This window comes from Lepidochelys kempii, chromosome 3 (assembly GCF_965140265.1).
Source record: "Lepidochelys kempii isolate rLepKem1 chromosome 3, rLepKem1.hap2, whole genome shotgun sequence".
Taxonomy (NCBI): Eukaryota; Metazoa; Chordata; order Testudines; family Cheloniidae; genus Lepidochelys; species Lepidochelys kempii.
In genome coordinates, this window is record NC_133258.1 from 175,057,957 (window position 1) to 175,084,604 (window position 26,648).

Here is a 26,648-nt window from a genome sequence, read left to right on the forward strand (position 1 = left end):
CTGGTTTCAAAGTGCGATATGAAGTGTGTAATTTTACACTTATATGGTGCCTTTCCTCCAGAAGGATCACAAGGCTTTCAGAAGATAAAGGTTATAACTGTGAAAGAAAAGTAGCTTTCTTCATTATTCATATTTAATGCAGTTAAATAGTTATAATGCTGGTATCCTACAAAACATTTGATGCAAACATATGTTTTAGAAATTATGTAACTGGCTCCTTTTAATTGGTGCTTTAAACATGTTGAATCAACATGTCCTAAACTTTAAGCATATAAATAGTCCCATTGATTACAATGGAACTACTCAATGCTTAAAGTTAGGCATATGCTTAAATGTGTTGATGGATTAGGGCCCTTGTTTCCAAAAGCATTATCTATAATCTTCAACAGTTCAATCTTTTATGCTAAGTCTAACCAGAAAGCACAAGATCACTAGATAATCTGCAGAAAGACAGGAGAATAAACCCTTCTTCATTCAACAAGTTACATAAACCTCACACATGCTGCTCCAATTCCTGGTCTTCTATCAGGTAAGCTTTACCAACACTATGTGGGGATTTTTTTTCAATATTCATTAGTCACCATCTTTCTTTTTAAATAGATCCTAATGCAACAAACTTGTAAAAGACAAATCAGTAATTATCATAGAAGAAATAGTGATGTGAGACTGTTGTGGCAAGTTTAAATACTTCACCTTTCTTGTAGCACTAAGACATCCTCAGCATACATTATTGCAGTGATCATTGCAATATTGTGAATTTTTCAACATAGACTAAGCACACCTTCCAAAAAAGGTGAAGAGAGAAACTCAGTAATTTTAAGCCTTTTAATATTTACAGGTACATTCCCAGCATTTTGGCCATCAGGCCTTTCTCAAGGGTGTGTGATGGCTGAAACGTCAGGAATGTGCCTGTAAGTAATCAATGCCTTAAAATGACTGAGCTTATCTGTTTAGTAATTTCTTGAAGGTGTGCGTTCTGTATCTTGAAGCTTCTTAAAAGATCACAAACCTCTCCCCTGAAATACTATTTTCATGCTTGATTGTAGAGTCCTTTCAACAGGAGCTGTTTCTGTGAAGACTACAGGACTGGACCTACTTAAAAGGTTTTCCTGAAGTGATTTATAGAATGTGCAGTGAACTCAGTGCAGCAATGCTGATCTAGGCTAGCTGATATGACCCACAGTCTGAAAAATGACTGTCAAAATGGCATCATCTCTCTTTGAATTTCATATCAGACTTGCCCTATTTATAAGTAAAGATTATTTTAATTAGCTGCCAACCCTGCTAACTATTCAAGCTTTTCTTTTTCTGTAAAGGTCACCAGTAATAAATATTCTGCATCTATATCTCTGTTAACAATTGTGGCATGAGCCAGAAGAGAACAGAACTTCGAGGGCTTCACAAAGTAGATGAATGTCATTATCCCCATCGTGCCACCGGGAAGCCACCGGGAAGCAGCGGCCGGTACGTCCCTTGGCCCATGCCACTTTCTGCAGCCCCCATTGGCCTGCGGCGGCAAACCGTGGCCAGTAGGAGCCGCAATCAGCTGAACCTGCGGACGCAGCAGGTAAACAAACCGGCCTGGCCTGCCAGGGGCTTTCCCTGAACAAGCGGCATCCCAAGTTTGGGAAACACTGCGCTATGCCATGCTGTGTCCCACTTTTCCTCCCCAGGGATTGGCTCTGCAGAGCTAACAGGACAAAACCTAATTAAAAACTTACCTTTGCCACCAGTGGTAAAAATAGATAAAAGCTCTCTGGGTTAGATTGTTGTCACTTCAGGTGTCAGCATTATGTTGTGATACAGTGTTGCATTGTCTGGTGATGAAGCAAGAAAAGGAAGAGAATGGGGACAAAAATTCATCCAAGAGGTCCCCAAGCCTCTCAAAATAAGCCATCTTAAAAATAAGAAATAAAAGCATGTGTAGGGGCACAGCCCTGGTGCTCCTTTCAATAAAGTTGTGATTCACAATTCTTTTCATAGCATTGAAGTTTTCCACATAATTTGGAACTTGGCTAATTCAAAAATGGCTTAATTTTAAAACACCTTTTCATGAATGTAATCCTTTGTGAAAAGTGTGCAATGGATATATTCTAAAAATTATGGTTTAGAACTTTAAAAAAGAAGAGGTTTGGGAGGGGCTCATCCCCACAAGGTGCAGAGTACCCTCAAATCCCACTTAATTTGTGGGAATTGAGTGTCCTGCGCACTCCATAGAGGGCACTGGGCCTAAATCCTCAAAAGTATTTGGGCTCCTAACATCCATCAAGTTAGGAGGCCAAATATCTTTGAGGATCTGGGCCTCAGCATTCTGCAGTACTGACCTAGAATCATTACATGTTTGAAAATCATGTCTGCATGATTTTCCACTGCATTTTAAGCAAATATATATACTGTTAGCATGTCTCTCTCTGGAGTACTGTAAATACATGTATTTCAGATACTAGTTTTGTTCAAATAAACACATTGCATACATTGATTTGAATGTCTGGTTACATAAAATTGTGTTCTCAAAAGTGTGTGCATATACCTTACTTTGCTATGCTGGGATTAAGAAGCATTGAAGGGAACCCATAGAAATTTCAGATTTGTCTGTTTCATTGTGTATTGTTTAAATACAAGTTAGACTACTGATTTTTATTTCAATATGCAATTGATTTCCTCTCTTCTCCCCCTGCCCCTTTTCTGTCTGAATCAAATTGAACACCCCACCCCTACCCCCCTGCCCCCCATTGAAGCAAATAGGAGACTTTCTATTGACTTCGGTGGGCTTTGGAACAGGTGTTAAAGAACTAGGAAATTCATTGCCACATACTGATCTGAATGAAATATTAAGAATATAAATTTAAAGATAGATATTGAGATACTTAAATTATTTCCACTCTGGTGAGATGCTCCCATTTAAACTGTATAATTATAGAGTAACTGGGGTCAGAGACCTCCCTGAGGGTATGGAGTGAAAGCAGATCTCTGAATGTCTTTCCTGACTCAGGAGGCCATAGACCAGGGGTGGGCAAACTACAGCCTAGGGGCCACATCTGGCACTCCAGATGTTTTAATCCAGCCCTCAAGCTCCCCTTGGGGAGCAGGGTCCGGGTCTTGCCTCATTCCGCGTGACTTCTGGAAACTGCAGCATGTCATTCCCCACCCCCCCCGGCTCCTACGTGGAGAGGCAGCCAAGGGGCTTGGCACGCTGCCCCTGCCCCAAGCACCTGCAGACAGGGCAGTGTACAGAGCTGCCTGGCTGCACCTCCACATAGGAGCTGGAGAGGGGACATGCTGCTGCTTCTGGGAGCAGCTTGAGGTAAGTGCCACCCAGTGCCTGCACCCTTGACCCCCTCGCCCCAGCTCTGATCCCCCTCTGAACCTCTCGGTCCCAGCCTGGAGCACCCTCCTGCATCCCAACCCCTCATCCCCAGCCCAGAGCCCCCTTTCTGGCCCCACCCCAACCCGCAATTTCATGAGCATTCATGGTCTGCTGTACAATTTCCATACTTAGATATGGCCCTTGGGCCAAAAAGTTTGCCCACCCCTGCCATAGAAGCCCTGTGCAGATGCAGTCTACTTCATATTCCTCTTTGCACCATACAAACTTCTGCTGGAAATCAGTATGGAACCAGCAGTAACTGACCTATGCACCATCAATTCCATTAGAGTAAGAATGAGTCACAGGTGCCAGGAAAAACCCAGTGGCTACATGGCTTGTAACAGCATGTTTCTATAACACTGTTGTGGAGGAAGCCCACAGGAGCATTGTGCAGGGATACACCGACCTTAGGGATAGTCTGGTTTCCAAGCCTGACCCCCTGGTGCTCTGCAGTTTCCTGGACTTGCTATCTGTTTAAAGAGTGTACACTGACAAAGCTCTACAGAGGTCACTTCATGGAGTATCCTCTCTCCTGAGTGTTTCCCTGGCAGTTGACCCTGCCACTCCTAATCTGGCTATATTGCACCTATGTGACATAGTAAAAACATATAGAGTAATACAAATGCCATCTGTGCCAAGAGGACAAGCTGTTGTTGCTGCATTGGGGCTTCTGTCCGTTTTTAATATTTGGTCATTTTGTTCTATTGCTTGTACTTTGCACAGAATACTACATTTATTAAACAACCACAGTATATACTTTTAAAAACAGTCAGTGGTACTTGAAATATGGCAGTATTTCCGTGCACTTAGAATAGGAAATACTGCATCTTTTAGATATCACTGTTAGCAAATCTAGCCTTTTCAACTCCTTATAATGCCAAAAATATAAAAGAGTAACAGTGCATTTGAGAATAAAATTTTGTACTTCTCTGTCTGAATACCAGCCTCCAGCAAGGATTTTTCATAGGAGAAATTTTCTCTTTTATATAGGAGTACTGAAGAGTGCTTTATTTTCACATAGTGAATCATATAAGCAGCACTGAAAAGTTTTGTGAGGGAGTTCTCCAGGTGAAGGAGGAGCAATTATGTGACCCTTGGGGTAAGTTTGTGTGTTTGTGGTGTGCTTGACTGAAACATACCATGTGGTCTGTTTGTTTGGGGGACTCTATGTGCTGAGCCTAGCAGCCTGCTAAGGAGAGCTTTTTAACCAGGCTTTGACCCCAAGCCCTTTAGCAGCCCTTAACCAAGGGGCAGGGATACTCAGGAAGACCAGGGCCCACCCCTAAATGAGCAGAGGAGCTAGTGAACAGCAGAAGTTAACATGCGAGTTTTGAGGGGGAGTGTTGAGGGGGAGCTAGCTACACTTAAAGCCCCCCAAACACCCCCTGATTAAAACAAAACACCAACAAAGGAACAAGCTGCAGGAATAAAAAGAGAATGCAGGCAGAAATCCAGCAACAGAGGGGGCGCTATACAGTTTATTGCACCCACTATAGCATGTATGATCACCTGCACTATGGGCAGGTGGTGTATGTGTGCATTTGGTCCAAGGAGCTCCTGGCCCTCAGAGACCGTGTACGGGCTTTGGAGACCAGGGTGGCTGAACTGGAGGAGTTAAGGGAGACAGAGAGGTACATAGATGAGACTTTCTGGGACACAGTAGAATGGTCCCACCCTTGGTCTGACAGCCTCTGTGCTGTTAAGGAGGATGAAAGTCTCAGGGAAAGAGCACCTCCAACTGGAGCAGAGGGAAATGATCCCATAGCTGGGATCCTCCTTTCAAATGTGGCACTGAAGATACCTCTCTGGGGGAGGGAACTCCAGTTATTAGGAAGACAGGTAATAGTTATGGGGGATTCGATCACTAGAAACATAGCTAGCCGGGTTTGCAATGACCGGGAGAACTGCACGGTGACTTTCCGGCCTGGTGTGAAGGTTGCAGATCTCTTGAGACATCTAGATAGACTTACATGTAGTGCTTGGGAGGAGATGGTGGTTGTAGTACATGTAGGTACTAATGACATAGGGAAAGATAGGAGAGAGGTCCTGGGGGCCAAATTTAGGCTGCTAGGTAAGAGATTGAAGCCCAGGACTTCCATGGTAGTATTCTCTGAAATGCTTCCCGTTCTGCCTAACTGGCCCTGCATGTCTCACTGCAGGGTCTCAATACATGGATCAGACGATGGTGTAGGGAGGAGGGGTTTAGATTTATTAGGAACTGGGAAAACGTTTGGAAAAGGGGAAGCCTATACAGGAAGGAGGGGCTCCACCTAAACCAAAATGGAAGCAAATTAACAAGGTCATAGCTTAAAAACGGCTCTAAGAACTGGGGGAAAGCCGACATGTGGAGGAGCACCTGGTTTGGACAGAGACCTGCCTTGGGGTAGATCTATTAATGGAGATTCTCTATGTCCTAGTAAGGAGAGGATGGAAGATACAATACAGGTACGATCTGAGAAACAGTCAAATGAAAACAAAGTCCCATTCAATTACATCACGTAATGGCAGACAGCAAAAAAGTGGCAAGTTTTTTAAACTGCTTGTTTTCAAATACTAGAAGTCTAAATAACAAGATGGGTGAACTAGAATGCCTCATATTAAATGAGGATATTGATATAATAGGCATCACAGAAACTTGGTGGAATGAGGATAATCAATGGGACACAGTAATACCAGGGTACAAAATATATTGGAAGAACAGAACAGATCATGCTGGCGAGGCAGTGGCACTAGATGTGAAAGAGTACAGAATCAAATGAAGTAAAAAATCTTAAATGAACAAAACTGTACCATAGAATCTCTATGGATAGTAATGCTCTAATAATATAGCAGCCAATGGTGATAGTGACTGAAATACTCAGGGAGATTAGAGAGGCTATAAAAATAAACTCAATAATTAATAATGGGGGATTTCAACTATCCCCATATTGACTGGGTACATCTCACCTCAGGATGGGATGAAGAAATAAAGTTTCTTGACTCCTTAAATGACTGCTTCTTGGAGCAGCTAGTCCTGCAACCCCACAAGAGGAGACACAATTCTTGATTTAGTCCTAAGTGCAGCACAAGATCTGGTCCAAAAGGTGAATAAAGCTGGCCTGCTTGGTAATAGTGATCATACTATAATTCAATTTAACATCCCTATGGTGAGGAAAAAACCACAGCTGCCCAACACTGTAGCATTTAACTTCAGAAAGGGGACTACACAAAAATGAGGAGGCTAGTTAAACAGAAATTAAAAGGTATAGTGCCAAAAGTGAAAACCCTGTAAAATGGATAGCTTCCCTTAAATGCTACTTAATCCCAGCATAGCAAAGTAAGGTGTGTGTGTATATATACTTTTTTGAAGACTCCATAATAGAGGCTCAACTTAAATGTGTACCCCAAATTAAAAAACATAGTAAGAGAACCAAAAAAGTGCCTCTATGGCTAAACAAAGTAAAAAGCAGTGAGAGACAAAAAGGCATCCTTTAAAAAGTGAAAGTTAAATCCTAGTGAGGAAAACAGAAAGGAGCATAAACTCTGGCAAATGAAGTGTAAAAAAATAGAATTAGGCCAAAAAAGAATATGCAGAACAGCTAGCCAAAAACTCAAAGTAGTAACAAAAAAATTAAGTACCTCAGAAGCAAGAAGCCTGCGAAACGACCAGTGGGGCTACTGGACGATTGAGATGCTAAAGGAGCACTCAAGGACGAAAAGGCCATTGTGGAGCAACTAAATGAATTCTTTGCCATCAGTCTTCACAGCTGAGGATGTGAGGGAAATTCTCAAACCTCAGCCATTCTTTTTAGGTGACAAAACTGAGGAACTGTCGCAGATTGACATCTTTAGAGGAGGTTTTGGAACAGATTGACAAACGAAACAGTAATAAGTCACCAGGACCAGGTGGTATTCACCCAAGAGTTCTGAAGGAACTCAAATGTGAAATTGTAGAACTATTAACTGTAGTCTGTAACCTATCATTTAAATCAGCTTCTGTAACAAGTGACTGGAGGATAGCTACGGTGATGCCAATTTTTAAAAAGGGCTCAGGAGGTGATCTTGGCTATAACAGGCTGGGAAGTCTAACTTCAGTACCAGGCAAACTGGTTGAAACTATAATAAAGAACAAAATTGTCAGACCTATAGATGAACATAATTTGTTGGAGAAGAGTCAACATGGTTTTTGTAAAGGGAAATCATGACTCACCAATGTACTGTAATTCTTTGAGGGGTCAACGAGCATGTGAACAAGGGGATCCGTTGGATATAGGGTACTTAGATTTTCAAAAAGCCTTTGAAAAGGTCCCTCCCCAAAGGCTCTTACACGAAGTAAGCTGTCATGGGAAAAGAGTGAAGGTCCTCCCATAGATTGGTAACGGGTTAAAAGATAGGAATCAAAGGATAGGAATAAATGGTCAGAATGCAGAGATGTAAATAGTGGTGTCCCTCATGGGTCTGTAGTGGGACCAGTCCTATTCAACATATTTGTAAATGATCTGGAAAAAGGGGTAAACAGAGAGGTGGCAAAATGTGCAGATGATACTCAAAACTACTCAGGACAGTTAAGTCCTAGGCAGACTGCGAAGAACTACAAAAGGGTCTCTCAAAACTGGGTGACTAGGCAACAAAATGGCAGATGAAATTCAGTGTTGATAAATGCAAACTAATGCACATTGAAATACATAATCACAACTATACATATAAAATGATCGGGTCTAAATTGGCTGTTACCACTCAAGAAAGAGATCTTGGAGGCATTGTGGATAGTTCTCTGAAAACATCCACTCAGTGTGCAGCGGCAGTCAAAAAAGTGAACAGAATGTTGGGGATCATTAAGAAAGGGATAGATAACAAGACAGAAAATATCTTATTGCCTCTATAAATCTATGGTATGCCCACATCTTGAATACTGTGTTCACATGTGGTTGCCACATCTCAAAAAACATATATTGGAAAAGGTTCAGAAAAGGGCAACAAAAATGATTAGGGGTATAGAACAGCTGCCCTATGAGGAGAGATGAATAAGACTGGGAATTTTCAGCTTAGAAAAGAGATGACTAAGGGGGGATATGATAGAGGTCTATAAAATCATGACTGTGGAGAAAGTAAATAAGGAAGTGTTATTTACTCCTTTTCATAGCACAAGAACTAGGAGTCACCAAATTAAATTAATAGGCAGCAGGTTTAAAACAAACAGAAGTATTTTTTCACACAACGCAATCTACCTGTGGAATTCCTTGCCAGAGGATATTGTGAAGGGCAAGACTATAACAGAGTTCAAAAAAGAACTAGATAAGTTATTGGAGGACAGGTCCATCAATGGCTCCTAGGCAGGATGGGCAGGGATGGTGTTCCTAGCCTCTGTTTGCCAGAAGCTTGGAATGAGCGACTGGGAATGGATCACTTGACGATTACCTTTCTGTTCATTCCCTCTGGGGCACCTGGCATTGGCCACTGTCAGAAGACAGGATACTGGGCTCGATCAGGGGTCTCAAACACGTCGCCCGCGGGATTCTTCCCTGCAGCCCTCCAAGTTTCCTGCGCCCCCCCCACCCCCAGTGCGCCGCGTCCCCACCCTATCTCCAGGCCAGAGATGGGCAAACTACGGCCCCGGGCCGGATCCAGCCCCTCAGGGCTTTGGATCCAGCCAGTGGATTTGCCAACCCCGTGGTGCTGAGGGCTCCATGCTGCTCCGGGAAGCGGCAGGCACCACTTCCCTGTGGCCCCGGGGGGAGGGGGAGCAGAGAACTCCGTGAGCTGTTCTTGCCTGTGGGTACCTCTCCCGAAGTTCCCATTGGCCGTGCTTCCCCATTCCCGGCCAATGGGAGCTTTGGGGGAGGTACCCACAGGCAAGAACAGCTCATGGAGTTCTTTGCTCCCCCTCCCCCCAGGGCCGCAGGGATAGGGTGCCCACCACTTCCTGCAGCAGCGTGGCATGGGGCCATGGCCAGGGCAGGCAGGGAGCCTACCATGGCCCAGGTGCTCACCCCTGCCACTCCGGAGCCACTCAAGGTAAGCGGCGCCGGGCTGGAACCTGAGCCCCTCCTGCACTCCCTCCTGTACCCCAACTCCCTGCCCTGACCCCCCTGCTGCACCCAGTGGGTGGGGGTGGAGCGGGGGCAGCGGGTGTGTGTGTGATGCGGCCCTTGGGCCAATGTACGAGTCCTCATGTGGCCCTCCTGGTGATTTGAGTTTGAGACCCCTGGGCTAGATGGACCTTGGCTCTGACCCAGTATGGCCATTTTTATGTTCTTATATTTGGCCCCTAGAATAGGTGGATATGTTTTGGTTTGCTGAAAATTGTAACACTCTTTTCAAATGTGGAACATCTGTTCCCTCTTCCGTTCACCAGGATTGAGAACTGGTTGTTTATACTGTCATTTCTGGTAATCTTAAAACCATTTTATAGAATCTGTGGCTGAAATCCTGATGCCTCCGGAGTCAGTGCCAAAACTCTCATGATTTCAATGGGGCCAGGATTTCCCCCTTCTATTATTCTGATAATTGATGCATGGCTGACAACCTTGAAAATCCTTTATGGGTATTTTCTTTCCTTATCTCCATGACATAGCAGTATCATCGCTACCATGGTCCTGGGCAAGGAAAGAATAGGGTATATTTTGAAGTCCATCATCATTCCTCTGTCATGTTGGGGAGTCACTGTTCAGCAGGCCATTACTGCTCCTGTACTTTCAGCCCCTGCTGGTCAGAGGAGCAAGAAATGTGTGCTGCAAATCAGCCACATTATGGCCATCTAGAACAGCGTTGCTAGGGCTAGGCCAAAGGGTAAGACCTGAGCTTTACTAGGTATTTTAAATTCTTTGCTTGTCTGACTCTGAAGTCAAGTTGTTTATTCATGTAAAGAATCTTCAGATATAGAGAGAAGCAGTGCCATCAGCAAAAATCAGTGAAGGACCAAGAACTCAAGTTAATCTAGAGAATGAATGACTGGTTCTTTGATCCTGCTGCATTCTTTTAGCGCTTGAAGGCTAAACGTAGCCCTGTACATACAAATTCTGTTTAACCAAGTTTATTTAGGTTTTAAATATTTACGGTTTTCTTTTGTGTAGGTTCTGTTGTATAAGAAACTGTTACCACATAATCAGATTGTTGCTGTAGAAGCATGGGTAGCTCTCTTCAGATGAGCAGAACGTATTGCTAATATGGAAATGCACATGTTGTTTAAACAGGTTGCATAAAGAAATGGCATGGCAAAACTGCTAAGCTTTGAATAACAGAGAAATAATCCATTATAGGCAAAATGCCAAATTATTTCCATTACTGTGAAGTGTAAGAAAACAAGTGATTTTTATTCTGAGGAAAAGATGTTTTGGGTTTGAGTTGTCTAATTAAAAAAAAATTAAACTGAATTATTTAGATATTATGAATGGAATTAAGATGCTAAATAGTTATTTCCTCACACTACAACCTATTTAATGTTTTGATACAGCAGACACTTATTTAATTATACAATTTGAAAAATGTCATAGCAGGAACTCATGGGAGTTGAGCAGTAGTACTTTATTTTCCCAGCAGACACTTAATATCAGCATGCTTAATTTTTAAAAAAAGTTTATTGCTGTTTTTATTTGAACAAGAAAATAGGGTTACTTTTTTTTTTTAAATCCACTGTATAAGTCTGAGGAAGGAAGATCAGTAAGTAGAGGGCCTGTGCAGACTTATGCTCTCGAGATGTGACCTGCACTATCACCATGCCCCCCTTGCCTCCCTCATTTTGAACTCGCATTTGTGATACTAATATTTAAAAGCTTAATCAAGCACTGGGAGTTAGTAGTTGTGGGGTGCGTATTTTTAATCAACCTGTGGCTGACTAATTTTGGTTGGGAGCTTGAGGAGTGGCTGCTGGGTTTGTGGCTACTGTTATGAAAGATGTATTAATATGGACAGTAGTTTTAATTTTTGTGAAAGTGCTTAGAGCACTAGCTTTTTAGTTTAAGGTATAAATCCAAATAGATAAGTTTTGTGAGAACAAGTCTGAGGGAAGGATTTTTTTTAAAAAGTCCTGGATTTCAAGTTGTGTGGGCTGTAGTGAAAACAGGATTTCACTTTACCAAGCACACTGCAGGCTAAAGCAAGCAATCACGTCTCTTTGACCCCATCACCATAGTCTCGGAATGTCTTAACCTTAATACCAAAGGCCTAAATCTACAACGGTATGGAGGCTCCTAACTTCCACTCGATGCCTTTGTGAATCGTTGCCAAAATAGCTATTTCTTAATTAATTAGAGGCATCGCCTCTGTGACGCTCCTAGTCGGAGGAGCAGCCCCGGCCAGCTGAAGGCGCAGGGAAAGGGGAGGCCTCATCTGCACACATTAAGAAGGTACAAGCATGATGATTGTAGCTTGATTGGTCGCGTCTGAACACTAACACCGCCAGACCAGGTGCATCCAGGACAGAAAACCAATTCGTATAAAATACAATCTCCCCACGCAAAAAAACCAAACCAACCAAACAAACAAAACAAAAAAAACCCAACACCAAAAAACTTGATGTAAGGGGGAGGGACAGAAGTCATCCACAAGCCCGTGTCTGCAGCCCCAGTCACGTTTCTGCCTGACCTGACAGGTGCTCCGCGCCACCTTCCCCTGCGGCCATTCGCGGCCAGCTCGCCCCCGTCTCCCTCTGCTCCTCTGGCTGGGAAAGGGCTCGGAGTGCCCGGGGCAGCAGCGCAGGCCCCTGCGCCTCCGCGGCCGCCCAGCTGCGGGGCGAGGTCAGCGAAGCATCCAGCTCGATGTAGCAAGTGCTCAGGCACCGCGCGGAGGAGGGAAATCCGTCCCCCGGGCCGCGAGCAGGCGCTGCCGCGGGGAGGGAATTGCCCCCTGCCAAGCAATCGCTGCCCCCCTCCCCCGCAGGCTGCCCTTCCCCCGAGGCGCTGGCAGGGGGCTGGCTGGGCGTCGTGCAGCGCAGCAGCAGCAGCAGGAAAGACTCCAGCTTCCCTCAGCCCTCCGGGCAAATGCCCCGCCATGCAGGGCTGGGGCTGGGGCTCCGGCAGGCGCCACCTCGTCCCCCGCGTCCCCTTGCGCTCTCCTGGCTGGCCCTGCCACCCTCCCTCGCTCGGCCGCTCCGCCGCCTCTCGCGGCGTTGACCTCATCTCAGCAAGTCCTGCTGGAGCCCGGGTGGACGCGGTGGGAGGGGGCAGAGGGAGGAGGAGGAGGGCTCAGCCAGCTCCCGTCCCCATTGGAGCACGAGCTGCGACAGCTCCAGCTGGAGCGGGAGACGGGGCTAAAGAGGCTGAACCTGCCCCCCGGGAGCCCAGGGAAGCCTGAAGTTTTAAAGTGAGAACTTTCTTCTGGCAGGGCTTCAGATTCCAGGGGGAACCCGGTCTCTCCCTTCCCCCCTGGGCGGGCTGTACAATCCTCGGCAGTGTCCTGAGACTGTATGGTCAGCTCAGGGGCGACCTGGCCAGGATTGCTTCAGCCTTTTCCTAGAGGACAACTAGTGCACCAGCGTTGCTGTCAGCTGCGAGCGAGCGAGCGAGCAATTCCCCGGCCTTCCCGACACCCGGCTTCCTCCCTCCAAGCCTGGGATCTCTAGCCTGCCGGGTGTGTTTTTGATTGGGGGGGGGGGGGATCGGCAAGCAGGACACTCACAGCCGTGACTGAGGAGCCCTTGTTGGCGAGCCGAGTTGGTTTTAGCGGCACAAAGGGCACCAGCCTCAATGATGACTGCTGACAAGGAAAAGAAAAGGTAAGCGGCCGGGGGGGTCGGATAGGCTCGGAGGTGGGATGTGCAATGAAAATGGGAGCCGTGTAACTGCAGCGGTGCTGCCCGGGGAGAGGCAAGGTGTTTGGGACTCTCCTAAGTTACGACGCTCCCACGGACAGGACCGTGGTCTAGTCGCCCTGCTGGAGGGTCCGGTAGTTGCCGCGGCGACTTCTGTTTCTTCCGCAAGCCGGAGGCTGCTGCGTTCGCTCCAGGTCCTGGGGCGGCGGCTCCCCGGCGAGGACTTTCAGGCGAGAGCTGCCCGCCGCTGCTTCCAAAACTGCCCAAGCTGGCGCTCTAGGGATCCAGCAGCCAATAGTTGGGAGTTCCGGGTACTACTCCCATTGACTGCGGGGGCGCGGGATCGGGCCCTGAGAGGGGGGGCGGCAGGAAAAATGTTTCTTGACAGTGAATTGTCTTGGTTGATCGCCGCAGCCGCGAGGGGAGAGGTCGTTTCAGCAGGGCAGCAAAGATCACCTTCCTCCCCCAACCGCTCACAGCAAAACAAACAGTTTACACCAAATGGGGAGGGTGGTCGCAGCCCTGCTCCTTCCTTTCTCCGACTGTAGCCGCTCTGGCAAAATTAACTCGAGTCCAAGATGTGTTGGTGCGGCAGGTTACAAAAGGTTAATTCCCCACGGGCGGTGAAGGATGAAAAAACCACCTAGCAGGTGGGTTGAGTTGGTTGCACTGAATAGGACAGAAGGGATTTACCAGGATGAACGCTTTCCCAGTAAACGTGATCTCAGAAGTCGGTGATTTCAAAAGCTCCTCGTGATGTCATATACATGATAGGGAAACGTAACATATGCAGTCGTGAGGATCCAGCCTTTACTTCCATGGGAGCTACAGGGAAACATGTCAGAGATACTCCACCGCTTCCCCAGGAGAGCACGTTAGCAATATACCCCCGTTTTCCACCTGGGTTCCCCAGTGCGGGTTTAGGGATATAAAGCTAAGTGTAGTTCCGCATTAATCCATCCCCATGGTTTATAGGAACCAGGCTGGGGTCTCAGTAGATAAGTACCCTGTGTTATTTTCCCAGTGGGACTTTCGGCGAGCGCGGGGGCCAGTAGGGAGACAAGGGGCCGTCGGCTCGGCTGCTCTCAGTTACACCGGTTGTGAATCCGGACTCATGTCCCTTAAGGGGGCAGAGGAAATCTGGATTAAGTCCCGTGTAACTGAGCAGCATTCAGCCCAAGCGTTGACTGGAACGGTGACTGAGCGGATCGCCTCCGCAGCTGCTGCTCGAGGGAGTTGAGCTCCGGGTGGAGTCAATCACTTTCTTGTGGAGGGTCTGCACTTTGGTTGCAGTGAAAGTGAATATCCTGGTAGCGGCGCTCTGATTAGCTGCACTGGGAAATGTTCAGCTCTCTGTTTTCTGATTGGCTGAATCGGAGAGGTCTGTGACACCCAGAGGCTAAGGCAGGGGTGGGCAAACCTTTTTGGCCTGAGGGCCACACTGGGGAATAGAAATTGTATGGCGGGCCATGAATGCTCACACACTTGGGGTTGGGGTGTGGGAGAGGATGAGGGCTCTGGTTGGGGGTGTGGGCTCTAGGGTGGGGCTGGGAATGAGAGGTTTGGGGTGCAGCAGGGTGCTCTGGGCTGGGATCAAGGGGTTTGGAGAGTGGGAGTGGGATTAGGGCTTGGGCAGAGGGTTGGAGCATGGGGGGACGCTCGGGGTGCAGTCTCCGAGCAGCGCTTGAGGCTCCTGGAAGCAGTGGCACGACCTTCTCCGGCTCCTACATGGAGGCCCGGTCAGACGACTCTGCGCGTTGCCCCATCTGCAGGCATCGCCCCTGCAGCTCCGATTAGAGCGCTGGAGGGGGCCGTTGTAGCACATAGGAGCCAGAGTGGGGCCATGCCCGGCTTCCAGGAGCCTCATGGTGCGGCCCCCGGCAGGCACACCGGAACAGGGCCAAACTGCGTGATGCGGCCCCCAACCCAGAGTCCCGGCTGCAGTGCTGGAGCGTGATGAGCCGAGTGCTGTGGCCCCGGCCAAGCCCCAGACACCGCTGGGAGCTAGGGGGCCAGCTTAAAACGCTCACCCACCCCTGAGCTAAGGTCTCATCCTTTCTCCCCCCCCATTCCATTTACTCCCACTTTCTTGCTCCATCCTACTCCCTTAAAAAAAAAAAACCCTATCATCTGCAAAGTGGGAAAGTACCCACCTTTCTGGTGGGTATCAATCTTCCTCATACAAAGAAGAGAGTACAATATAATTAAAAATACATAACTACACCCATAGCTGGTAATTTTGCAACTAAAGTCATGCACATATGAAGATCATAGTCAACAACAAATACTAGTTCTTCAGTCTTGTTCTCCAATTCAGGGTTATTTAGTTCATTAGTTTTCGGGGATTAAGCTAATGCAATTTACAACAAGATTTATTATCTCTAATGTCAATTAGTTAATTTATTTTTTCAGTTGAAGATGGTGTTTTCGAAGGAAGGAATTTTAACAAAACATGCTTCATAATTACAATTACATGGGTATAGGTTTACATGTTATGTAAAAATTTATTAATTTTATATTGCTGATAAATCTCAACATATGATGTACTGAGGGTGTACTGTGTAGGTGGCCTCATAATTTTGGGGATCTGAAGAAATACGAGAATTTAATATAGGACCTGAGAGGCATGGAGTGTTTTAACTACCAATCATTTCACTTAGAGTTGAGGGCTCTGGGAATGTGCTGGGCAAGTTATTGGCTAGGTGTTTCTATCTTACTCTTATTAAATATTTTTTGTTGCAAGAAGGTGTAAAGTAGGGATTTAATTATATCATAGTAATATGTCCAAGGAAAACAGAAATCCAGATATTCAAACTCTGTAATTACCACTGAGAACAATTCCCTACTGAATCTTAATACAAATTGTTTGGTGCTCTGTATTACACATGTTACAGGTGGAAAGAAATCAGGAACTATAGTGCAAAACTGGCAGAAATTTAACTCGTGAAATCAATGAGAGTACTTGCATGAGTAAAGACTATCTAAGTGATTAAAAATTGCAGGATTGACTTATGTGTTGAGATATTCAAGCTATTTTATGCTATCAGTGTTTGCAAGATTGACTTTTGTCATTGAATACAGAAATATGTAAATAAAAGCTGTAATTTATGAAGGAAATACCTTATCTTGCCATTGTTCATATATAGTTGTTTCATTTACTGATATACTAAGCTTCTAAAATTGTATTTAATATTTCATTTTAATGTGTGCACTAGCTCCAGATCATTGACTAAGCTACACTATGAGCAGTTTGAAAATTATTGCACAGGATAACTTTAAATTGTATTTTTAGAACCATCAGCATATCGGATATTAATTTATTAGGGCTATATACTTTATCTTAACTGCACATTTGTTCGACATATTAGTTAACATTCTGTGCAAAGAATGAAGTATGGATAATATTATGTACCCTCATAATTCCGTTTTGAAGGGAAGAGTGAAAAAGATTATGCTACAGTAAGGTGTGTTTGTAAAAATATGTAGTATGTTTAATAGAGGGCTGAAATAATGTTCAGACTGAAAATTCACAATTTTAATGAAAGATAGTTATATCACAGTTTTTAACAAAAAAAATCACTCTTAATCACCTATAACTATAAGGGAATGAGCACAGTCTAGTACACAGCTAACTTTGAAACTAAGCGGATCTTAGAGTATGACTACACTACAATAGCCTGTGACGGGGCTGTAATATTGCAATGTAGATGTTTGGGCTCAGCTGGGTGTTTTGCAGTGTAGACATACCCATAGATGACAACTGTCTCGAGACAATGGTGTAATTGCCAAAGCAGTTCAGTTACTATGTGTCATGCTGCAGCATTGAGAGTGGCTAAAAAGTTCAGTTCTCAAGGGGCAGGTCTTGCCACAGATGGTGCAGGTTTAAGGCTCAGGGCCAGAAGATGAAACCAGTGCACTACTGGTGGTTGAGGGCTACTGCACTTTCTGCTTTTCTCTCTCTAAAGTGCCCAAGAATATACTTTAGATACAGCAGAAAACTGAAATTTAGGAGATTTGGGTTCTAATTTACTGGCTGTGCCACTGACTCAAGTGTGATCTTGAGTAAATCACTTGATATTCTTGTGCCAATTTCCATATCTCAGAAGTAGGGTAATAATACTTAGCTAACTCTAAGGGGTGTAATAGAGGTGAGATGAGATGAAAGGTCATGTGTCTAGTTCAGTATTCTTGCAGGTATGTGTGTGTGTGTATGAATGTATGTATGTACAGGAATATTCTGCATAGCCAATTGAAACTTAATATATTTTATTTTCATTTGTTACTTTTATATGAATGATTTATTGCCTTTAGTTCATTTGTTGCTACAGTATTATTAGCTGTTCAAGATTTCTAGCTGGATATACAGCTGGAAACTTAATGTGGCTCACTTAATATCACAATTTATCAATCCATTTCATGGAGAAAACGTGGTGATGGTAATAAAAATCTGTTTTGTAGGACTTCCAGGCAAGTCTTGAAGCATAAGCCTTGAGGAACAGTTCTGCCACCGTCCATGAAGGATAATCCAGGACATTTTGTGCTCCATTTAAATCAAAGATCATCCTCAGATTCCCACATGGGAGTTATATTTCAGTTCAAGTCAAAGAGATCTGAGTAACATTTTATGTAGAATTGTCATGTTGTCACACTCTCATTAGTAGATGTAATATGCACGTTTCCCAAAAAAAATAAAAATCTGGTCTGAGTCTTCTACCACCCAACTTTGGTGGAAAATGAATAGATCTATTACTTTAAATTAGCCAGTGGAAAACTTCTTGTTGGTATTTGTATTCTTAAACAAAAAGTAAATATTTCTTAGAATATTAATATATTTTAAAAAGAAAAGGAGTACTTGTGGCACCTTAGAGACTAACCAATTTATTTGAGCATGAGCTTTCGTGAGCTACAGCTCACTTCATCGGCACCTTAGAGACTAACCAATTTATTTGAGCATGAGCTTTCGTGAGCCTCATCGGATGAAGTGAGCTGTAGCTCACGAAAGCTCATGCTCAAATAAATTGGTTAGTCTCTAAGGTGCCACAAGTACTCCTTTTCTTTTTGCGAATACAGACTAACACGGCTGTTACTCTGAAACCTGTCAATATATTTTAAGAAATCATTGAAAGAATAAAATACATTTTGCTTGCAAGATAATATAAATTAAGAGTAATCAATATAGCATACATTTAATCTTCATATTCCAAACATGGCCATAAGCAAAATCATCATACAGTTTTATTTTCATATGATATTTCAGTGTTCTGAAAACTTTTTTTCAGATATTTGAAATGTCTTTGGGTTTTATTTAATCATGATTGATTTTGGTTATAATTTTTTTTATAATTACAGTTTTTTTCTTCAAGCCACATTGCAGGACCAAGTAGATTTTGGTCTGTTTTTATCAGGAACATAGGATTTAGCGTGGAACAGTCTTTGGAGTAAAGCGAATGAGTGCAAACACTGTCAAAACTGTTCTTTTGCTCAAAGTGAACATTGATGATGCTTGTTTGGTGTTTCCTGATAAATTCATTCAGAACACAGATTGCTGGAAAAAGAACTACCAGAGATTTTTCAAGTTGAGAAAATGAACAATTTAGACTATGAGAAATATGCATGTGTCACTGGTAGTAGTGATTTTTAAGTATACTTTTGTGTGATTACTTCATGATTCCCTCCCCCACAATGTCTGCAGAAAAGTCTCTTAGTGATTGTTTAGTATAGTTTCATTAAGTCAGACATTTTTTTTTAATAAGCCGTGCAAATTTTTAGATGCTGCGTGATGCTAGAGGGGGAGGGGGACAGGATGTGAAAAAACTGACCAAAAGACCAAACATCTGATACTTAAATATCCCTATTCAACTATGGCTAGATAACTGAATTCTTTCTATTAATATTTAAAGCTTGATACTGCTAAGTGCCAAGAAACTCTCATGAGATACTTTGTGCCTTCAACTCCCATTGACCTCTCCCTTAAGGGATTGATTCTGCACAACTGAGGTCAATGAGAATTTTTCTTTAATCAGAGGAGGATAGGGTCCTAAGAGCTTTACCAGCAATAGTAGCCTGCAAATCCTTACTCACAAAAGAACTAATCCAATTGTCAGAAACCAAGTCCCATAGACTTCAGTGGCACCCACATCCAATTAGAAGAGGTGGGTTTCAGTTCCCCAGCCACTATTCATTCCACTCACATACAGCCCAAATATTTGGACTTTTTACAGGTTGAATGGATTTCACCCTGATAACTGTGCAGAATGTGGTCATTTGTTGACATTTGTGAGACTACTAAAATTGTTGTGGTTTCTGCCAAGTTATACATACTTTTGACTTCACAAACACTGTTTCTGTCAAAATTCAAACCCACTCACAGGATGAATGCTAAAATCTGGCATCTTTGAGTGGACTACCTCATTTTGATTTCCTGTTTGTCAAATAACATTGCATTTTCTACTAACCTGTTCTTATCTGCAGTTATCACATATTTACCCTGTTTGGATACTATGGAAGGCTTCAGTACTGGAATTCTGTTATTATGGTATCCTTCATATTTAGGGTCCTTGCCATAAATCTAAATAATGAATCTCCTCTTGCTTTCTATAGCACATCTAATTTTATGATGCAGCATTCTCACATCTGGAAATTCCAGTGTATAACTTTCAAAACAAGGGCTGTTGTGCACTATGAATTCTTTAACTGTGTTTTTAAGAACTTTCACTAAATGCAAAAAATTGACCTACCTACAAATAATTATAAACTTCCAGTGAACAAAATTTTATTTTCCTTCCTTTAAGAGTTTTACAAGCTATGCAGAGACGGGGGAAAGTACTGGAGCATTGCCTTTGAAACCCGGGTTCTGTAGAGCCAGATCCTCAACAACCTTTATTCCTGGAAGCAGTTCTTACTGATGCAGGTAGTCCCATTAAAGTCAATGGAATTATAGCACTTGTATGAGTAAGCACTGAAGGATTGGGCTGTTTGTTACCAGCATAATAGTCTGATTTGCAAAGAGTGAAAGGAAGTTGTGTAATGAATTGCAATTCATATTTCAAATGTGAGCATAGAACTGTACTTTCTCACTCACTTGTAGTTTTTTCCAAATGTTGTGGTTGAACTACAATGCTCAAGTCTAGGCTGAAACGCATTATAATCGCTTTCTTTACATTGTGCATCTTGCTACATCACCTGAAAAAATAGCCTTGCAGAGAAAAAACCCTATTTCATTTTGGTTCATTTGACCCCTCTCAAGCTGTGAAATCAGGTAAAGGTACTGATGGACAATGAGGCACAGTAATAAAGGCAGATTATTTTAAATACAGTAAATTCTATAATGAAAAGGTGGGTGAGGTAATATTTTTTTACTGGATCAACTTCTGTTGGAGAAAGAGACAAGCTTTCGAGCTTATACTGAACTTTTCTTCAAGTCTGGGAAAGGTACTCAGAAGGTATGTCTACACTGCAATAAAACACTGCCGCTGGTCTGTGTCAGCTGGCTCAGGTTCACAGGGCTTGGGCTGAGGGGTTACAAAACTGTGATGTAAGTTTCCACGATATGCATCTGATGAAGTGAGCTGTAGCTCACGAAAGCTTATGCTCTAATAAATTGGTTAGTCTCTAAGGTGCCACAAGTACTCCTTTTCTTTTTGCGAATACAGACTAACACGGCTGTTACTCTGAAACCTGTGATGTAAGTGTTTGGGCTCAGGCTGGATGCTGGGCTCTGGCACCCTCCCCACTTGCTGGGTCCCAGATCCTGCGCACCAGCCCAAGCCCGAACATCTACACTGGCTGCAGTTTTATAGCCCCATGAGCCTGTGTTGACTGACACAGGCATGCCACAAGTGTTTTATTGCAGTGTAGACACACCCAAGTGTCACAGCTAAATACAAGGTGGAGCAGATTTGTTTATCATGAGAGTTAACATGTTGTAAGACAGTGGCTTTCAACCTTTCTAGACTACTGTACCTCTTTCAGGAGTCTGATTTGTCTTGCGTACCTGCAGGTTACACCTCACTTAAAAACTACTTACTTACAAAATCAGACATAAAAATACACAAATGTCACACAATACACTATTACTGAAAAATTGCTTGCTTTCTCATATTTTACCATATAATTGTAAAATAAATCAATTGGAATAGAAATATTGTACTTGCATTTCAATGTACAGTATATAGAGCAGTATAAACAAGTTATTGTGCATATGAAATTTTAGTTTGTACTGACTTTGCTAGTGCTTTTTATGAAGCCTGTTGTAAAACTAAGCAAATATCTAGATGAGTTGATGATGGTACCCCCTGGAAGACCTCTGAATACCCCCAGGGGTACATTTGCCGCCCGCCCCCCCCCCCCCCCCCCCCCCCCCCCCCCCCCCGCTGGTTGAGGACCACTGTTGTAAGAGACCCATTCCAGGTAAAGTGAGTAATTAACACCTCTGCAATAAGAGGACAAAGGACCCTGCCCTAACAGATGCAAAACCAGCAGACATATCCCACTGGTATGATGATCAGCATGCCTCACAACATACCTTTCAAGATCCATAGGTCTTACACTTGTCACTTAAAACATGTGATATACCTCATCCACAGCACTAAATGTCCCAGTAACAACTGTGTGGGTGAATCAAGACAATTATTATGCTCTAGAATGAACACAAATAGAAAAGACAAAAACACCATATCACCTGTGGGTGAACATTTTTCACAAAATGCTCACTCTATGCTCTATGCTCACTCTATGCAAAATGCTCACTCTCAGTCCTTATTCTCAAAGGAAACCTGTACAACCTTCAAAGGATGAGCCTGAGAGCTTAAATTAATAAATTTGTTAGACACTAAAAATCATGGATTTAATAAAGACACTGGATTTATGGCTTATTACAACAATCTATAACCCACTAACCTGCCTGTGTCCTGCCTATGACTGGAGAGGTGTTAACTGCAGATTTCACCTTGAATGGTCTCTTACAACATGTTAACTTCTTATGCTAAACAATCTATTCCACTTTGTATCTAGCTGTGTCACTGAATACTTTTCCCAGACATGAAGAAGAACTCTGTGTCAACTTGAATGCTTGTCTCTTTAATCAATAGAAGTTGGTCCAATTCAAGACATTACATCCCCCACCTTGTCTCCCTAATGTCCTGAGACCAACACAGCTATAATAACACTGCAAACAAATAGTTAATTCCATACACAGAAATGCTCTTTCCATTCAGATCTGTTAATAATGAAGTGCAGTGATCAGGGTATTCTTTTAAATATTAGTGTGCTTGCTTATACATCATATATACATGCTGGGAGAAAATTCTGTATGTGCATTTCACTTTATGGCATATTGTCGGGCATGAAGTATATGCCAATAGCCAGGACATACCATTGTAGATTAAAACAAAATGAAAATATGGTACACTATACAGGTGCATCTTTTTATATTACTTCCTTGAGATAAATCTTGTTATCTGTCAGTCTTGTGCTGTGTTCAGTAGCTGCTTAAACATTAGTTGGAGCAATTTTTTTAACTAGCTGGTGCTAGTAAGAGCTTAGTCACTCAGAGATGATATTCACTTTTTATTAGACTTGCAAGATTATTCACAATTGCCAAGTTTCCTTTTTGTATAAAAGAAAAATGAGTGAAACTGTATAATGCTGCTTTCCAATAGCACTGTAGAATACAGTATTTGTTTTATGACGTACAGTAGACCAGTTGGCTGATAACAGCTAGTGTCCCAAATTAGCCATATTTAATTATACTTTTTAGTACGTTAGCCTAAATTTAATTATGATTTTGTCTCTTTTGCCTGCCTGATTGTATTTAGCTCTAGAAATTTTTTCAATTGTTAAGAATTGTACCACAAACAGTCCTTTGCAAACTCTGTGTGCCGTTTTAGACATTAAAACAATTAGATTTGTAACTTTTAGGCTGTTTTGATAAAGAATTTGAGGTGGGATAAAATATCCATTGTGCTCCTCTGTCCATCACATTACATGCCACAGCAAATATTCAATATTTCATTCTATAGAAGCTCATTAAATGTTTTGTCTAACAAGAAGCAAAGTTGCTTTAGTTGAATTTTTGTGTCTGATCTTCAGTCAAAGAGGTGCCCTGATCTTGACCCTTCCTGTATGTATGATTATGTGGAGTCATCAGTTTTCTTTGATTAGTGGAATGTTTAGGGTGTTCCCTCCAAAAGATTGTCCAAAAAGTTCAGAAAACTTTATATATGTTCTATTTTAAGCTGTGGTTGTGAGATTAATATTGCATTATTGCAGCTTTATGAACGGTTTTGGGCATCTGGGCAGAAGCAGAATGTTTGGTTTGTATTTGTTTTTTAAGGGGGACAGTAGATAGTTTCTGTATGTTTTTTTTTTTTCTTGTTTCATTCCAGCTAAAATGTAGGCAAACATACTCTGCTCTGTATATCAACAATAATAATGACCGGTATCTTGATTCTACACTATATTTATTTATGTTGCAAGCCAATTAGAAGCAAAGGAGAGATCTAATAGTTTTGCATTTTCAATCTCAAATTTAACATTTTCCTTCAAACCCTTTAAGAATATACATAGCCGAAACAGAACCAAATACAATCTTTTTTTCTAAAAGTCCTTAGTAATTCCCATGTGTAACAAAATATATTAGAAGTAAAAGCAAGCTTTAAAAAAATCTACTGCTCAAGAGCTTGTGCCCTTCTGTCCCTCATTAAGGAGCAAAATGTGAAAATGTCAGAATTATTAAAATGTTTCTCATCTGTAAAAGTAGTCTGGTATGTGAAGTTAATATTAGTTAAATAATTCTCAAAGAAGGAAAATATCAACATCAAGCGTGTCAAATTCATCTACAAAGTAGGCCAAATTGTACTTTTTAATTATGATCCCTAGGTTGAGTTTACAAAATTAGGGCCATATATGAAATAGTGTACCTAAATGACTTAAAAATCTGGGGCCAGATCCCCAGCTGGTGTACATTGGGTTAGTTCTGTTAATGGAGCAGTATCATTAAGCTTTTAAGTCAACACTTGTCACTGAGATAACTAGGGTCAATTCACATCTCGCTTATAATTGTATTTTTCCTGAGTGTACATGCAGGAAAGATGGTTATGGCACTTTTCAAGAACTCCCCTTTCTAAAAAGTGTAATGGTACTAGTTGCAATAATCACAGACACGTGGCGGAATAAAGGCTTAGTGAGCTGAATCTTTATTACATCAAGGACATCTGTCCCTAAATTTTAAAATCTTTAGAAAAAAAAACAATAGTAGTGTATCAAATCCATAGATGCTAGGAAGCTAATATAAGTGCTGAATGAAGTGGGTCTTTGGACTCCAAGATCAATAGAAAGGAAACCGTTTTAATTGATTATTTCTTATAAAAAGGATAGAGTGTCAACTTAAATTTCCGTAAGCTTTCATTTTAATAACATGAGCAATGTAAGTATTGGGTTTTCTTTCTTGTTGTTGGGCTGTTGCTTTGATGATCAACCTTCATATTATATGACGATTGCATGTTATGAGTAGTTCTTCAACTCTTTCAATGTATCATCTCCAACAGCAATTTGAAGTCTATTCATTCCAAAGGCAGCTGGATGCCTGTTCTCCCAGTTGGACAGGAACACAACTAGATGATCATTTTGACCAAATGAAGTTGTGTGGTTTTTGATGGTGTAGAATAGTTGCCACAATCCGCTTCAATCCCTGTGCATACTATACTCTGTAGTGTACTGATATTCATGAGAGATGCTATATAAATTAGTCACTCATTTTTTTTTTCACTATCTGTTAGCTACTGGGTCTTTATAATTGTTTTTCAGAAAATAAAAAGTCTGAATTAGGTACCTAATGATGTGAAATGTTGTGCACCTCTCTAAATTAATCAGCACCTTCAACTTCTACTGTGACTTCATTGGCTTTCCATTGACTCCTTTCCTGTTCTTTTCTTCCTATTGTGCAGCATGTGGCAGGATCAGAAACTAGAATACTACAGTGTTTTTATACATTTGGATATGTCAGTTGCACATACTTAATTGACATTTCTTTTAAAAGCCTTTTCCTTAACAATGGATTTTGAACTGTCGCTTCTCATTTTAGAAAATACAATTGTATTGTCTAAGGAAAAGATAAAATTAGATACATGAAGATTTTTTAAAATTAAGCAGTATCTACAAACTTCAAGTAACTGCATTAAATTATCATTAGCTAGCAGTCTGAAGGTATATGTGGTAATAAAATTAGCAGAATTGTTAGAAACTTCCTTGCAACCAATAAAATATGAACATTATGTATTGTAAATATTTAAGCACCCCATTATCTGAGTCTGAAAACATATTTGGAGGCTGAAGATAGACAAATTAAGATTGGAAATAAGGCACAAATTTGTAATTAACCATTAGAACAACTAACTTAAGGATGTGGATTCTCCATCACTTGCAGTTTTGAGTCAGGACACAATGTCTTTCTAAAAGGTATGCAGTCTCTCAAACAGAAGACAGGAGGTTTGATGCAGAAATTATTGGGTGAGCATCTTTGGACCGTGTTATGCAGGAGGTCAGTCTTGATCAGAGGTTCTCAAACTGTGGTCCGAGCTCCATTCAGATGGTCCGCGGATAGTTCCCTCTAAGGTGCGCGCCTGGGTGGCTGCACACAAGAAAATGAAGGGCCACCCACCTAATTAGTGGAGCTGCACAGCCGTGGTTCCACTAATTAGGTGCCTGGACCCTGGAGAAGATGCACATGTAAGCTGAGGTGGTGGCCTTGGGGGGAATAGAGGGTAGGTGGGAGGGGGCAGTGGGGTGAGAAGAAGGGGTGGGGGGAATTTGGGATGTGCAGGACTGTGGTGGCCAAAGAAAGAGGGGACTTTCCCCAGCTCCAGGGCTGGGGCTGCTGGAGAGAAACAGCCCTCCTCCTCAGCTTGGGGGCTGCCGCGGTGGGGGAGAGAGGGCACATCCATTGCATTAGAAAGGTAAAGACTACCGATATGAAAATATGAGTTGTATGCTTTTATTTGTAGATCAAAAAAACTTTAATTATTATTATGGATTTTTTTATATAGCACTTTTATCTGAAGCACTTTACAGTAGTTAGCTACTAGTACAAACAACATTTGGAAAGATCACTAAGTGGTCCGCCGAGACCCTCAGCAATTTTCTAGTGGTCCGCAAAAAACAAAAGTTTGAGAACCACTGTTCTAGATCATCGTTATGGTCCGTTCAGCCCTTAGAATATATGAATATTTTCATTATTGTTGTTAAAAGATAAAACAAATATGATTATAAGCATAGCATTAAAGATACATGAACATCATTTGCTGCTGAATATGGTTTCTGAATGTTGAGGCATGCAAGATGAAGAAAAATAGTGCAAAGTTAATGAATAAACATTACAAAGTTTCTAAATAATTAAAAGATAGACTAATAATTCTAGATTTAGTTTCTAGGAATGCAAACAAGCAAACAAATCTACTTCATACAATACTTATTCTCATACTTATACAAATGGCTACCTTTCTTAAGTAAGTTACTGCCATAGGAAACCTGGTACAATAGTATCCACAAACATACTTA

General features: G+C 42.3%; 1 protein-coding gene and 1 long non-coding RNA gene across 5 annotated transcripts in view; one reads left to right on the plus strand and one right to left on the minus strand.

Moving 5' to 3' along the window:
• Nucleotides 1–12,626, minus strand: part of LOC140909566 (uncharacterized) — a 55,675-nt gene extending 43,049 nt beyond the window's left edge. Inside the window, exon 1 of the long non-coding RNA XR_012158272.1 lies at nt 11,930–12,626. This is a non-coding gene — a long non-coding RNA (uncharacterized lncRNA). The remainder of the gene's footprint in view (nt 1–11,929) is intronic.
• EPAS1 (endothelial PAS domain protein 1) overlaps nt 12,509–26,648 on the plus strand; it is a 150,877-nt gene continuing 136,737 nt past the window's right edge. Inside the window, exons 1-2 of one of the 4 annotated variants that reach the window (XM_073339112.1) lie at nt 12,513–13,058; nt 19,886–20,004. In XM_073339112.1, the coding sequence (XP_073195213.1) occupies nt 19,999–20,004 (6 nt within the window). In that variant the 5' untranslated portion in view covers nt 12,513–13,058; nt 19,886–19,998. Of the gene's footprint in view, nt 13,059–19,885; nt 20,005–26,648 lie in introns of all 4 variants that reach the window. The other 3 variants (XM_073339114.1, XM_073339108.1, XM_073339113.1) reach the window with 3 other exon arrangements.